General features: G+C 35.0%; 1 protein-coding gene across 2 annotated transcripts in view; it reads right to left on the minus strand.

The window, feature by feature from the left end:
- Positions 1-1,097: 1,097 nt before the first annotated feature.
- The window catches only part of BMPR2 (bone morphogenetic protein receptor type 2), a 198,096-nt gene continuing 183,436 nt past the window's right edge, over positions 1,098-15,757 (minus strand). The window contains exons 11-13 of one of the 2 annotated variants that reach the window (XM_077884721.1): positions 15,383-15,555; positions 10,833-12,112; positions 1,098-8,620 (exon numbers count right to left, since the gene is read on the minus strand). In XM_077884721.1, coding sequence (XP_077740847.1) covers positions 8,373-8,620; positions 10,833-12,112; positions 15,383-15,555 — 1,701 coding nt within the window. In that variant the 3' untranslated portion in view covers positions 1,098-8,372. Of the gene's footprint in view, positions 8,624-10,832; positions 12,113-15,382; positions 15,556-15,757 lie in introns of both variants that reach the window. The other variant, XM_077884720.1, reaches the window with a different exon arrangement.

Below are 15,757 nucleotides of genomic sequence, written 5' to 3' on the forward strand. Positions count from 1 at the left end.
TTAAATATTATTTAAGGTGACAACAGAGCCTACAAGAGTAGGCCACGCTTCTACTAAAGCAAAAATTCCCTTGCACCTACTTAAGGCAGGTCTAATATTCTATTTTCTGTAATATAAAAAATGTTTTTTAAGTCAACTCTACACAGGGCTCGAATTCACCACCTCAAGACCAAGGGTCACAGTACTACCAACAGAGCCAGTCAGGTGTGCCAGTCTAGCACTCTTTTAAAACATGGATGTCCTGTGGATTTATACAGGATTCTGTTCCGGGACACTTACCTAATACATTGAATTCATCTAGAGTCAAAAATAATATGTTGCCTTCACAAACTCATATTGCATTTTAACAAGGATTTCTAAAAATAAAAGATCTAACTTAGAAGATTATTTGAAGATGTTTAGTACAAACACAATGTTGGGTCAATAGAGATAGGTGTTTTGGTACCTGTCAGCTTTTTAGTAAATGCAAATTTTTTTCATGTATGTTCCTGGCTATTCTTTTTACCAATGGGCCAATTTTGCTTTTATTTTTGAATTCTCTTGCCATAACCAGAGATTTAAAACTATACTTTAGGGACCCCTAGATGGCTCAGTTGAACGTCTACCTTTGGCTCAGGGCGTGATTCTGAGGTCTGGGGATTGAGTCCCACATCGGGCTCCCCATGGGGAACTCGCTTCTACCTCTGCCTATGTCTCTCTCTCTCAGTGTCTCTCATGAATAAATAAAATCTTTTTTTAAAAAAACTGTGGTTCAAAGCAAAATGGAAAATACACTAGAATCTCATTTTTGCCAGTTCTGTGGCTTTGGACAAGATATTTAACTTCCCTGTGCCACAGTTTCTTAATTTTTAAAATGAGGACAATATGTATTTTATAGGATTGCTATGAGAGCTATCAACATATGTTGAATAACTATCACAGTGCCTGGTATACAGAAAGTGTGCAACTATTATTCTAATGTTAGTTGTTTTTTTTTAATGTATTATACTGAGTAGTGAATATATTAGAATATTTACTATTCTGGTGCAAAATACCTAAAATATCACACTAACAGTCATAATTTCTGGTGACCTAATAAAATCAAAAGATACAATTACTGTTGTCATTAATATGATCTTTAATAAATGGAATAATGCACCATTTTACAGCAAGCCTTTTTTTAAACCTAAAGAACTGTCTTAAAATCTCCTTCTCCAATGTCTCTGTAGCAATACAATCTTTTTATTTAGGTTTATATATATCAAAGCATTTACTTACAATTATTCATAAAAAACTCTTTAGTGGCTTAATGTCAGCTTTCATAGTGGCATCCATAGATAATACAAAAGAAAAGTGATTTGCTTTATTTCATACTCACACTGATCCATCAAACACAACTTATACAGCATAGCAAGGTCTCAGACAGCTTTTACAAAAGCAAAATAACTGAAAGTAATTATTCATAAATTCATATGATATTCTATCTGTAATGTAGAGCAAAACACACCAACAAAAGATACCCGTTAACAAGAAAGAGGGTTCTGAGGAATTGCCAATATTTTTCAGCCTTTCTTATTCCAGAAAAGCATCCTCAGAAATGAATACTCTGTAGCTTATGTTTCTCCTGTCCATTCAGAAAAAGCATGGCAGCTACACATCTCCATGTTTCAGCTACTACAACACCCTAAGAGTTAGTGTACTTTACAATTATCCACTTATCTTCATTTGAAAAATTATCAACAGAAAATTAAGGATGATTCCAGCTTATACAAACACTTACACAATATAATTTCCATGGAAACATGACAATAAGGCATACAAAAACTTTCAATAAATAAATGTGACAAGAAAAAGAAAAGCCACAGAAGCCAAGCAATTCAACTTTAACCAGAACCTATCTTTGAATTGCATCTTTTAGTAATTTAGTTTTCTTACTATTAAGCTTCTTTAGAAGTGTTTCCCTATCATATGTAAGAGGGTTGGTAATATGGTGGAGAGCCTGAGACAAGAGACTGGTTACAAATAACTTCACTGCTAGGATTTTAAGTATATAGCATATCAGTTTGGAGCTTGGACTTGTCTGATTGAAGGAAAAATTCTATTTGGATCTGACAAGGTGATAAATAGCTTACCATAGGTTACCTTTTCAAAACCATCCAAACTAGAACTAAAGCTATAAGCTCATTAATTCACTTTTAGAAGAGAGTTTTATAATGTTAAATTACTTCATGAAAATTTTATCTCAGGGGAACAGCTTAACTAAGTTCTCCCATTAAAAAACAAAGCAAAATGAAATGATTTGTCCCATCGTGTATAACCATTTACCCAATGAGAAATGGTTGTAAGATGGTGCTTCAACTCTAAAGGCCTAAATAGGCTGCAACACGTAGCCAATTAGTTGAGTCATTTCCCTCTATTCAGTAATTATGGAACTGGGCAAGTTTTTATGATTAATGAAATATGATATTATGTCTATGCAAATTAAGTCAAATCATAAGATGAAACATTAAGTGAACTGTATGTGCAACAAACACTTTAAATATTCAACTGGACTAATTGCTTGTTTGCTATCAATTAAAGTTTCTCATGTGCAAAGGGATGAAAAGGGCCCTGAGTTTTTAAGTAATATTATGTCTATAGAGTGAGTCTAAAACATGAAGATGTTTCTGAAATCTAGAAGTACAAATAAAATGCAAAAATCCTACATGCTGCCTTTTGAAACATTTTTTAAAAGTTGTAGTTTAAAATACAGTAATTTGTTTAAAAATTCAATCATAAACTGGATGCCCTAGTGATGTGATTTATTTCTAAAGATTTCTTCTCTCTTACCCAAATTTTAGAATCTGGGTTGAAAATTAAGTTTAAAAAAAAGAATGTCACCACAATTGATAGTAACACTATGAACATCACAGTAATAACGGAATTGGAATTTTTAAGATATGATAGATTTATTTGGGTCTAATTTTAATACACAGCATTAAATCCTCTGAATTATTTACTTTCAAATGCATTAGCCATGAGATAAAATCCTATATTTTTCTTTATATGCACAAACACTCAACTTTAACCAGCCACTTAAAATTTAAATGAAAGTTGTTACAGTCCAGTCTATGTTGCAAAATAATAAGCATTTCAAAAGTGGTCTGCAAAAATGTTCACAGATAATACCTGATTATTGTATGGTTTGTTTTGAAACCATATTTGTTTGTTTAATATTTGTTTAATATTTGATACAAAGAAATATGTAAAATGTTGTGCCTTGATCATAATGCTAAGCTTGCTGCAATATAGGTCAAAAAATTGTAATGGCAAAATTATATACAATTCTGTATGCATGGCTTTTTAGTTATGACTAATGAGAATATAAAAATCATAAAACTCAACAATTTAATAGAAAATGTTAGATAATACAAAACTTAAATTAAGTGCTGATTTTCTGACAATCTGATGGTTGGATCCATCATCAAATGGTAACATCTGAATTCTCAATTCTAGCCTACAGAACTATTATTACTTAATTGCAGTAATGAATTTGAATATAACATAAAATATAATTTTAGGTGTTCTTAAGTATAAATAGTTATTAAAATAGGGCTGAGAAAGAAATGTTAAGGGAACCAAAGCAATTTTGTCTGAAGAACTGAGACTTAGATGTTAATTGAGAAGCCTGAAGCATAATGAAAAATAACAATACTGGCCAAGAAGATGGCCAACTGCTCTCTTTTTTTTACTGCTGGAGGAGACAAATACACATAAAATGAAATAGGAGGGAAACAGAATAGACATGAAGAAACTCTTCCTGACACGGAAGATTGCAAGTCAGATAACCGAGGGATAGAGTGAGTCAGACACAAACTAAAAGGTGATTGAAGGCAAGTAATGTGTAGGTGCACCAGAGCACCCTGAGATTTCCTCTTTTCTTCTATGTTAGTTTAATCTGAGAAGCTATAGAAAAGCCTTCTTTTGATAATAACATTTGTGTAACTAGCTCAAACAATGTTTTGCCAGATTTACTAGATCAAGGAGTATATTTAAGAGTGGATCATGTAAGGTAGTTTTGGCTGACATTTGCATAGTTCAGAACCTAGAAGTTAAGATGCAATCTTATCTGCTGAAGAGCAAACTGACAGTAAAAAGTATATTTAGAAACAACTCAATCTGAAAAAAAAAACAAACAAACTCCTGGGGTGTATGTGGGAGTGTTACACAATTTCTGGAATAACAGGTCTAGAAAATCAACTAACGTGTGTACCAATTCTAATAAGTTAGCTTGGAAGATAAAGTAATATATAAAGCGATCTGTGAATAGTTATGCAATAACCTGCACATAACTGGTAGCAAGTTCAACATAAATTTATAAAGGATTGTATAGGAATACAATGTAATCTCAAGGTCAATGAATATTTCCAATGAAATATTCATTTCCATAAATATTTAAAAAAGAAACAAAAAGTTTATTGAAATATTTTTCCATTGTAAATGACTTTGAGAATGGAAAGTTCAGTAAATAACTATAATCTACCAGGTATTCTACTTGGCTTTAGACGCCAAACTTGAAAATATTTTATTTAGTTTTTTAAAAAATATTTTAAATAAAAATACTTCCCAAATTTTGTGACAATTCCCACTGAAACACAGTTACTTGAGTGTTCCCACCTCTCTTTAATTATTTTTATATTCAGAACCAACGTATATTTTCTGGAATAAGTGGGTCCATGCAAGGAAGCTATTGAGACTGCTTTATAAAAAAAGATCTTATCCTTGTATCTTTCCTATGTCCTCTTCAATTATTAGTTTTCTGGATTACTAAAATTTTCTGCATCACTACAAGCAGAAATTTTCAAGATGCAGTCAAAGGATTGATGAGACTTAAAATCCATGTTAAATTAATTCCTCCAAATCAAGTATGGAATCAATTTAGTGGAAAGTCTTTGTTCCCACAAGCCACCTTCACTTCCCCTTAAAGTTTACTTTATCTTTTAGTTCTACAATGTAAGAATATTAGGAGTGAAGAGAACTGAAATAATTTTAGGATTCATGATAGCAAATGTGGGATTGAATTTTATCTGAATTATTAATTATTTCTCAAGCAACACTCAGCATAGACATGTCTACATGTCTCTTGTTCGCCTGACTTCTAAAGTCATTAAGATATCTGGTTTGGCTTGTATACAAGCCACAATTGTGCTGGAGTGTAATGACTGAATTTCTTACAAAATGTCATATATTACATATCCTGTCATACATTGTGTAGGCAGTGTGGTGTAGATGAGAGAGATGTGGAGAGGCACACCCAGGTTAAAATCCAGCTTTCTCTATTACTAGGATGTGGAACTTGGGCAAATGACTTAGCTTTCTTAGCTTCAATTTCCTCAATCTGTAAAGTGGGAATATTAACTAAAATCCTTAAATGGTTGCTATGAGGATTAAAAGAGATTGTGTATATAGATACCAGCATTCAGTATATAACAAGTCATCAATTAGTATTATTTAATTCCTGTGCCTTTTCATAACATTTTACACTGATATTGGTCTTCCCCCCAAATTATGATTTTATGAAGGGAGGATATTGTTAGTAATTATAATTAAATAAATTTTGTCTAAATCCAATTCAGATCAAATTCTTTCAATGATTTAGTTCTGACATACAATTAAGATGGTTCAGGGAATTAATATTAGTATTTGATTACCTATTATGATGCTTTTAAGGTTGTTAAACTAGCAAAATGAGTTTTAATATCTTTTTCATTAAATGGCCTTTATTCAAAGGATCCAAATGCTTTTCTACATGCAAAATATTGTGCTAGCAGTTAAATATTAGCTTTAAGAAACATTAGATGAATGAAATTACCAAGTATTTTAAGTAATTTTGCTTGCTTATATATTACAGATTCTAAATCAGTCTGATGTACAATTTAATTTAAAATTTATTAAAGTGATCTACACTTTTGGCTTTTCCTATTTTTAAAGAATCTACTAAAAAACTAGGAAAAAATTATTTGTTTTAAATATGCTTGCATGAAATGGAGAACTTATAAGGATTCCTTTAATTTGGTATGTTAATTCTTGAAAGCATTTTATTATTAAACATCAAGAAAAAAAAAGATGCTGGAAAAATTACAACCAACTAGCCTAAACACAAAGTAAAGTAGAACATAAGGTAACTCTTCTGTCAGGAAAAGATCAGTTAGACCTCAAATGGTCATTTATCCTCAATGCTTTCAACTGGAGAAGGAATATAATTTACTTTAATTCAAAGATATCCTACAAATGTTTGAAAAAAATGAAATGCAGTTCAAAAACATTTAAAGGCAAGGGAACTAAGTGCAAGTTTGGTGGGGAAGATATAAATAATTTGTTACATAGACAGAAGAATTATGCCATAAGGACCTGAATCAAGAGAAGGGCCAATAAAACAAAACAAGTGGAAGTCCTGGGCACTAGAAAGATAATCTTAATTCTAAAAATTCAAAACTGTGTTCAGCCATCCATCAGAATAAATGTTAAGTGTTGTAATATCTAACTCATAGGATCATAGTAGATGGCAAAAAACAGAAGGCTTATATAGTAAGTTACAAATATTTTGGACAGCAAATTGGGAAATTAATGTTATCTTTAGTTAAATGATGAAGACAGAGGAATATGAGTGAGAAAATATTGTTCAAGAGATAATAACCTAAAAGCAAGAATATGGGGGTTTGTGTTTTCTCTTAGCTTTCTATCTTCCAGAGAAATCTTAGAACTTAGTTAAATAACATCTATTAAGTACTCTGAGAATCTGGAAAAATTAAGTGAGATCATCACTGTTTGCAAATTGATAGAAAATAATTTGTGCTTATAAAAAAAGTCCCTTATTTGACATAAAGTGCTTTATTTAAAAAAAAAAAACATGCTGAGGTTGTTGTTTAGAAATAATTATCAGTAACGAAAGAAGCAAAGGAAGCTGTTTTAAAAAAACAATATGACTTGAAGGATACATAACATGTTATCACTAAAAAGTATACTGTAATATAATGTAAATAATAAATGCTGCTCACATATTAAAGATCATATGAAAAGCTGGCCAAAAGACAAATTATGAAGATATGATTAGTGGAGAAACAGTTTTGAAAAAAGAGAGGTAAGCCTCAGTCTGCTCAAAAATGATAGGTTTGGCAGCAATCCTTCCTTCCACAGGGATTTGGCATGCCAGATGAATGATTTTTCCACACAGTGTTTTAGGTCATGGGAAGAAGACTCATTTTCAGGTAAGTCACCAGGCTTTGTTTGGGAAGAGAATAAAAAGATATTACTGGTTCAAAACTATGAATTACTTTTGAAGTTATTTTAAATAGGAAATGTAATTTTGAATCAAAGATGGCCTATTCAGATAATGAAGGCTATAACACTATATAGTCTTAACCATCTACCTACTTAAAAATTCCATATAAGTATAGCTCTATAAGTTTTCTGATAAAAATGTGCTTTTTAAATAAATGAATATGGAACATGAACATACATATAAAAATAAAATAAAATGAAGAAAGTTAATATTTGACTTGTCTACTTTGTTCTATGCTCTCTTATGAACTTCCAAAAACCAGAACCAAATATGTTTATTAAAATGCCTGGAAAGAAACATTTAGGACTTGGAAGGTTAAAAGAAATGGCATTTCAAATTAGGTTTTGGTAGTTCTTTCTTTAGAGCCCTTTGAGACAACGTTTCTGCATTCTCCATAAGGAGAGAGAAAGCAAGAAATCAGGTAGCTGCTTTCTCTTGTGCAAAAATCACTGCCATAGAACTGACCTGTATGGGGGGGAGGGACAGAAAAATGTACTTATTATGGAAGAATGTGTGCTCTGTTAGGAAGAGAGCTTACAAGAAAGTTTATTTGTGGACTATAGACTATTGCACATTCAAACAAAACACAAGAGAAAAGAATGTCCAACAGATAATATGTTCAGGAACAGTTCAACATATAAACTAGCTTGTGCCCAGAAATAAAACATGGATATCAGACACCACTGCAGTCAAACCTGTCTTAATTTGCTTCTGTTTTAATGACCTTTAGAAACTGGTCCAAACTGATTATCAGCAATACACTGTTTTTGCTTTTTTTCTTAAAAAAATATTTTGAGACCACTTTTGATACACACACATATAATTCTGTGGTCATAACAGACAAATATAACTTTAATGAGACTAAACAAAAGTGCAAAACTTAAAAAAACGAAATTAAAAAATATGGAAGCATAAGCTAAATTTTTCTGCATAGCTGAAATCTATTTAAAGCAAGTCCTGTTGCAGGGGTGAGAGGGGATACTGACAGGAAGATAAAGCAGTTTCTTTTAAATGTCTTCTGCACATTTAAATGATGCAAAAAATAATTTCACTCCAAAGGCTTGAAAATATTTCACAGACAGTTCATTCCTATATCTTTAGACACCATAGTTGTGGCAGTGCCTCCTTCTGCAAGGTAAACTGCGGTGCTGGATTTGGAATGAACTGCTCTGTCACTGCCATTGTTGTTGACCTCACAGTCCAGTGGTTCAGTGGAAATGACCCAGGTGGAGGGGCGCCACCGCTTAAGAGAATAGGGAGTTTTCACACGTTTCTTGATCTTTTCACCAGATCCCGATTTTCCATCTTGTGTTGACTCACCTACTGGAAATAAAAGGATAGAAAAATAAACTATATATAAAGAAACTTAATTGGTAAAAAAAATTAGGGTTGTAACTCAAAAACGGATTAAGCTAATATCTGCAGGAGGTATTTATTAGTAGACACTACTTGAAATTCATGATGCCAGGCAATTATTTTCTAGGCAAAACTTAACCAATTTATTTTGAGACTCTTTAAGCCCAACTGTTTTCATAACTGGTTGGATTATTCTATTAGGCAAGCAAAAACAGAAGAGAAAATGAAAGGTTCTCAGATGTATTCTCAAATCCTTTAGTTGTTGTAGTGGTCCTAACTTGGCAAAATACATTTAATCATTCTACTTAATGTTCAAAGCAGATCAAATTTTAAAGGTATCTGGCATATAATATTTTCAGAAGAATGACATAAATACTACAGTATAAATTTTCTAGTAATTTCTCTTTCCCATACTTGACAAGACATTTTATTGCTATGGAGCCCTGCTATAGGGTATGTCAATCAATTTATAATTAAAGCCACTCAAGCAAGGGGTTAGATTCTACTGATTTTTTTTTTTTTTTAAATCAGCTCTAGGCCCAACATGGAGCTTGAACTCACCACCCCAAGGTCAAATTGCATGCTCCACTGACTGAGCCAGCCAAGTGCCCTTCTACTGATTAATTTTGAGAGCTGAATCCTTTCAGGCCATTTTATAGTTCTTGACAACTATAAAATATGACTTTTTTTCTAAAAGTGCTATCAGTCAATCTAAAAGAGAAATTATTCTGTATAATGATGACTGTTAAAGATTTTGGTGAGCTCTCCTATCTTGTGTTACAATCCCTTTAGAGCCAGAAACCAAGTATCAAGTTATCTGTTTAGATTTCTAGGGGAACCATGGAACAGTGCTATAGGCATATAAAAGGCTCAAAACATAACTCTCGAAAAAGAAATCTCACAGAGGAAGACATACACATGGCCAACATAAATGCTCCGCATCACTTGCCATCAGGGAAATACAAATCAAAACCACAATGAGATACTACCTCACACCAGTGAGAATGGGGAAAATTAACAAGGCAGGAAACCACAAATGTTGGAGAGGATGCGGAGAAAGGGGAACCCTCTTGCACTGTTGGTGGGAATGTGAACTGGCGCAGCCACTCTGGAAAACTGTGTGGAGGTTCCTCAAAGAATTAAAAATAGATCTGCCCTATGACCCAGCAATTGCACTGCTGGGGATTTATTTACCCCAAAGATACAGATGCAATGAAACGCCGGGACACCTGCACCCCGATGTTTATAGCAGCAACGTCCATAATAGCCAAACTGTGGAAGGAGCCTTGGTGTCCATCAAAAGATGAATGGATAAAAAAGATGTGGTTTATGTATACAATGGAATATTACTCAGCCATTAGAAACGACAAATACCCACCATTTGCTTCGACGTGGATGGAACTAGAGGGTATTATGCTGAGTGAAGTAAGTCAATCGGAAAAGGACAAACATTATATGGTCTCATTCATTTGGGGAATATAAAAAATAGTGAAAGGGAATAAAGGGGAAAGGAGAAAAAATAAGTGGGAAATATCAGAAAGGGAGACAGAACATGAAAGACTCCTAACTCTGGGAAACGAACTAGGGGTGGTGGAAGGGGAGGTGGGTGGGGGGTGGGGATGACTGGGTGGCGGGCACTGGATGGGATGAGCACTGGGTGTTATTCTGTATGTTGACAAATTGAACACCAATAAAAAATAAATTTATTTAAAAAAAAAAAAAAAGGAAAAAGATGACACTAAAAAAACCCCAAGAACAACTTTAGTTTTTTTATAATGACTTTTTCTGCATTTTTTCTGGACTTTTAAGGTTAAGGTTAGTGTGATAAAACCTAAATATGTATATAATAAATATCAATATATTTAACAACTGTTTCAAAAATTCTGACCTCATTTTACCTGGAGCTTTTAAACTGGTATTTACTTATTCTCAACCATTCACAGCAAGTTCATGAACTGCATTATGAATCAGCAGCTGCATAAGGCATGCATTAAGTTGGTAATTATTCTATTGTGACATTGACTAATTATCAACAACACGTTCTTTTTCTTTACAATAGTCTGATTACTTTTGAGGTCCAACTAAGTGGCTTATTTTATTTCCAAAAGTGGTAAAAATGAGTAATTAAATAGTCCCAAAAGACAGGAAGGAGAGATTAAATGATTCTTTCACTTACACTGCAAACCACTGCCATCAAGGACATTTGTGGCTGAAAGATCCAGAGAATTGGGCCTCTGTGCTTTCCTGGGCTTTGATGGTCCAGGATCTGCTACTGTGCTTGGAACACCCTGTGTAAGAACATCTTGCTCTGAACATGGATTACTGTTGTTGTTATTGGAATTAGTTCGGCCACCTTCCAGTGGCCGTTCCCTCCTGTCCACAAGACGATCCAGAACACCTTCATCATGGCCAGCCTGCTGCTCTCGTCTCAGCAAAGGTTCATGTTCATCAGGACTGGAATTAATATTCAGTCGGGTATCCTCACCAACGAATTGATTCTGCAGCATTTCTTGGCCCCTATGTACCACTGTGTTAGCTGCCTGGCCAGATGGTACTGCCCCGTTAACATACTGGGTAGTGGCAGCATGGGAGTTAACACTGTGGTTTCTACCTGCTACACCATTCATGGTGACTGTCACCACATGAGGTTCTGCAGCATTGATTGTATTCATCTTGGCAACTCCAGTTTCTACTTGTTTCAAGTTTGATTTGTGCTTGCTGCCAAATTTCAGCCGGGGCTCCTTTGTTGAATTTTTGGTGTTTAAAGGCAAACTAGTAGGTCTCTTAGGAAGGTTTTGCTGCTTGGGGAGAGGATAGATCTGAGCGGGTGGAACATCAGGAATTAAACATGCTTGGCCATTTGCAGCTTGTGTGAAGTCCTGCTGTCCAGTCACCTCTACTGCAAGTTTTATAAGTGGGTAAAGCAAGCTAGAACTGGTACTGCTCAGTGGGTCTGGTCCACTGAACTGTTTAAGAGAATGCTCCATGAGATTCTCATCAGAACTTTCCTTGAGGTTCTTATCAACTTCTTTTGGGTCCAGCTTATTGGTCTCCAAGTCTTCTTCTGTAAGTTGTAAGCAGACAGGGGTTGGCCCAATTGGCTGTGAAACATTTGTGGCATGCAGATTGGTTTCATCTGAATATGGCATCTCAGATATAGTGGTCATGCCAGTGCTTGGAGTGAGGCCAGTGGTGTTTGTGGTTGTTGTGTTAGTGGACAGGCTGGTGACACTTGTTTCAGGGCTAGGGATTCGAGCTTGTGCTTGCTGCCGTTCATAGTTAATTGAGTTCCGGTTCTTTTCCCCTATAGTCAAAGGTGTGCTAGACATCGAATGCTCGGAGGAAATATTCTTCACAATGCTGTCAGTATGATGGATGGAGTCTTCAATGTATGAGGAAGAAGAATAATCTGGATAAGGGCCAATCTTTGGCACACGCCTATTGTGTGACAGGTTGCTTAAAGAAAGAAAAAAGTGCCACATTGAGAATGTACATTTATGACAAACTGACTCTCCAAGTTTAATATCTCTGATTTTAAAATAAGAACTGCTTTTTATTTTATTCTTAACCACATACTAGAGGTTATTTAAAAACTGTGATCACATAATCAAGTGTCAATTAATAACTTGCTAAATGCTAGGTTTTAAAAAATATAAATTTATTTATATGACAGAGAGAGAGTGCAAGAGAGAGAGCAGGAGCTGGGGGGGGGGGGAGGGCAAAGGGAGAGAGAGAAACAGACTCCTCCTTGAGTTCAGAGTGCAGGGGAGTGAGGGATGGGGGTGGTGGTGGAGGGTGGGCTTGATCCTAAACCCTGAGATCATTACCTGAGTCAAAGGCAGACACTTAACCACTGAACCACCCAGGCGCCCCTAAATGCTAGTTTTATTTTTAATTCTTTTAATAATTTTTTAAAGATTTTATTTATTCATGAGAGACACACACACACACACAGAGAGAGGCAGAGACACAGGCAGAGGGAGAAGCAGGCTCCATGCAGGGAGTCTGATGTGGGACTCAATCCTGGGTCTCCAGGATCAGGCCCTGGGCTGAAGGTGGCGCTAAACTGCTGAGCCACCTGCACTGCCCTAAATGCTAGTTTTATATGAATTAAGACTACTAAAAAAAGACTACTGAAAAACTTAGGTGGATCTAGATAGGATTTTCATAAATGTCCATTATTTTCATTTAGAAGAGTTAATTAAAAAATCTCCTCTATAGTTTTTTTTTTAAGATTTTATTTATTTATTCATGATAGACATAGAGAGAGAGAAAGAGGCAGAGACACATGCAGAGGGAGAAGCAGGCTCCATGCCAGGAGCCTGACGCGGGACTTGATCCCGGGACTCCAGGATCGCGCCCTGGGTCAAAGGCAGGTGCTAAACCGCTGAGCCACCCAGGGATCCCTTCTCTATAGTTTTATAACATTACCAAATATATCTTTATGAACTGTATACCTGCACAACCAGACATAAAGGTTCACAAGTGGGTATATGTTTCTTTTGTACTCCTATAATCCTAGATACATAGTGGCCTCAGCAAATACTTTACCAGTTAAGTTCCAATAGCCAAATGGTAAAAAGAGTGTAAGCTTTTAGGCTGTTCCAAAGCTTTTCCATGCTTCAATTAAGAGACTGTCTAGCAATGGAATGTACCTTTCTGGGGGTAAACTGAGCCATTCAATGAAAGTTCTACAGCCTGAGAGTATAAGGCAGAGTGTGATATTCAGATAAAGGAATAATAATTCAGAAATACTCTCCAGTTTATCAAGAGTTTTTCACAGCCATCATCACACCTTGAAAGAGATGGTTCTTGAGTATCATAGTGTTACGTATTTAGGTTATTTAAAATAAAAGCCAGGGGTAGCTTTAACTAAACAATGGGAACATTAATAGATACAAGTATTACAAGAGGAAAGTAGCAGCTAAAGTAGAATGGCAGGAGGGTGAAGAATAAAAAAGTAGTTGTACAGCACATGGAAAAGAGGTCTGGGGGATAAGATTCAATACAATGAAACTTAGAGTGGAATGACTATGGGATGAACCATGACTTAGGGGAAACTTTAGAAGTGACTAGACATGAGAAACATGTAAAACATAGAACTGAATGACTTAGGGAGCAAAAAATGGTCAACACAAGGGAGGGTTGCATCAAGGATTTCTTCTTACCATTCAGGAAAAGTTTAAAAGTACTTAAAGTACTGACTCTTGAGAGAGGTACAAATAACATGCTTGAGCACACAGAAAATACAGAGACCAGGGAAGGTAGAAGCAGAAGGCTATCCTCAAGTATGTGTAAAGTAAGAAAATCTATATTTAGAATTGCTAGTCTTTACCTTCCTTGCTTGTTGACATATAAGGAATAAGACTTCACATGCTGAAGCTAGTTCAATCCAAACACAAGCAGTGTAAACCCAATTTTGGGTCTATAGTTCATAACACAAATTGCTCTTAGCGATTAGAATAATAGAAAATAGCAAAAAAATTATTCAATAACCAAGTATATTTTCTCTGGTAAATCTTTCCTAGGTACTTTTCTGAAAATTTTTAACATGAATTAAATAAAATGACATATTTTGGGGAAAACTTTCCCCTAAACATGGGACAAAGAAACACAGATGACAGCCTGAAAGTTTCAATTTTTTAAAGGAATTTTTTAAAAAGCACTTTTATTTAGGATGAAAAATCATAGCTTTTTTTTTTTCCGATTTTATTTATTTATTCATGAGAGACACACACACAGAGAGAGAGGCAGAGACACAGGCAGAGGAAGAAGCAGGCTCCATGCAGGGAGCCCGACGTGGGACTCGATCCCAGGTCTCCAGGATCACACCCCAGGCTGCAGGCAGCACTAAACCACTGCACCACCAGGGCTGCCCCATAGCTTTTTTTTTTTTTTTTTAAGATTTTATTTATTCATTTGACAGAGAGAAAGAGAGAGAAAGAGAAAGAGAAAGAGAAAGAGAAAGAGAAAGAGAAAGAGAAAGAGAAAGAGAGAGAGAGAGAGAGAAAGGGAGCACACAAGCAAGGGGAGCAGCAGAGGAAGAGAGAGAAGCAGACTCCCGGTGGAGCAGAAAGCCTGATGTGGGACTTTGTCCCAGGACCCTGGACCGAAGGCAGACGCTTAACTGACTGAGCTACCCTGGCATCCCCCAAAAATCATAGTTTAACAAAGAAATGTCTCATAAAGTAATATTCATGATGGGAGGGAAAGACCTAATTAATTTATTTCATGTTAAAGTAGTATATTACAATAGGGCATTGGATAGGAAGCCTGAAATCTTAGTCTCTAGTGAAACAGTGGTTAGATACATAGGCAAGTTCATAGTTTTATTCTAAAAAAATCAAAAAAACAAAAGCAAGAGAAAGAGAAATAATAACAACAAATGATAGATGAGGCAGTATGTGTAGAAGTGTTTATAAACTTTTGGAAATATGAAAATGTTTTGCCTTTATTATTTTAGGGAATAAGATGCATTAATAAAGACTAACCTCTTTTATTATATCTTGAGATATAAAAAAAAAACCCCACCGATTCCATCTTGCATTTATACCAAACAAAAATCTTCACTAAAAAAATGGATACATTGAAAGAAAAGTTAGAATGTTAGATTATAGGAATTTATCATTGCTCTATTAGATTAGTTTAATAGTCTTTTTTCTATTCTGTTTAGTTTCAATTTTCAATACTGACTGATGATGAATGCCAAACCCCTCCAGGTCTTACCGCTCATTCTGCATAGCAGTAGACATGGGATTGACTGTGGGGCTCACAGATTTGTTTCTTTCCCATATCATCATAAGTTCAGCCATCCTCTCCTCAGCACATTGTGCAGTAAGCCGAGCCTCTGCATCCTGGTCCCAACAGTCTTCGATTGTCTCCTTGAGTGACCTCACTGCCTATAATAAAGTACATGTCAAACAGTATATCTTTACAAAAAAAAAAAGGCATTGAGATTTTTAGTGACATGAGGTGAAAGAAAAATCAATTTTCTTTAACCAACATTTTACACAGCTATAATAAAATATTTTGGACTTCAGAGATTTGTAAAGGGTCATATTTTCCAAAAGATGAGGAACAAGTAAGCAAAGCAAGGTTTAC

The sequence above is a fragment of the Canis aureus genome, chromosome 36, assembly GCF_053574225.1.
Source record: "Canis aureus isolate CA01 chromosome 36, VMU_Caureus_v.1.0, whole genome shotgun sequence".
NCBI classification, from domain to species: Eukaryota; Metazoa; Chordata; class Mammalia; order Carnivora; family Canidae; genus Canis; species Canis aureus.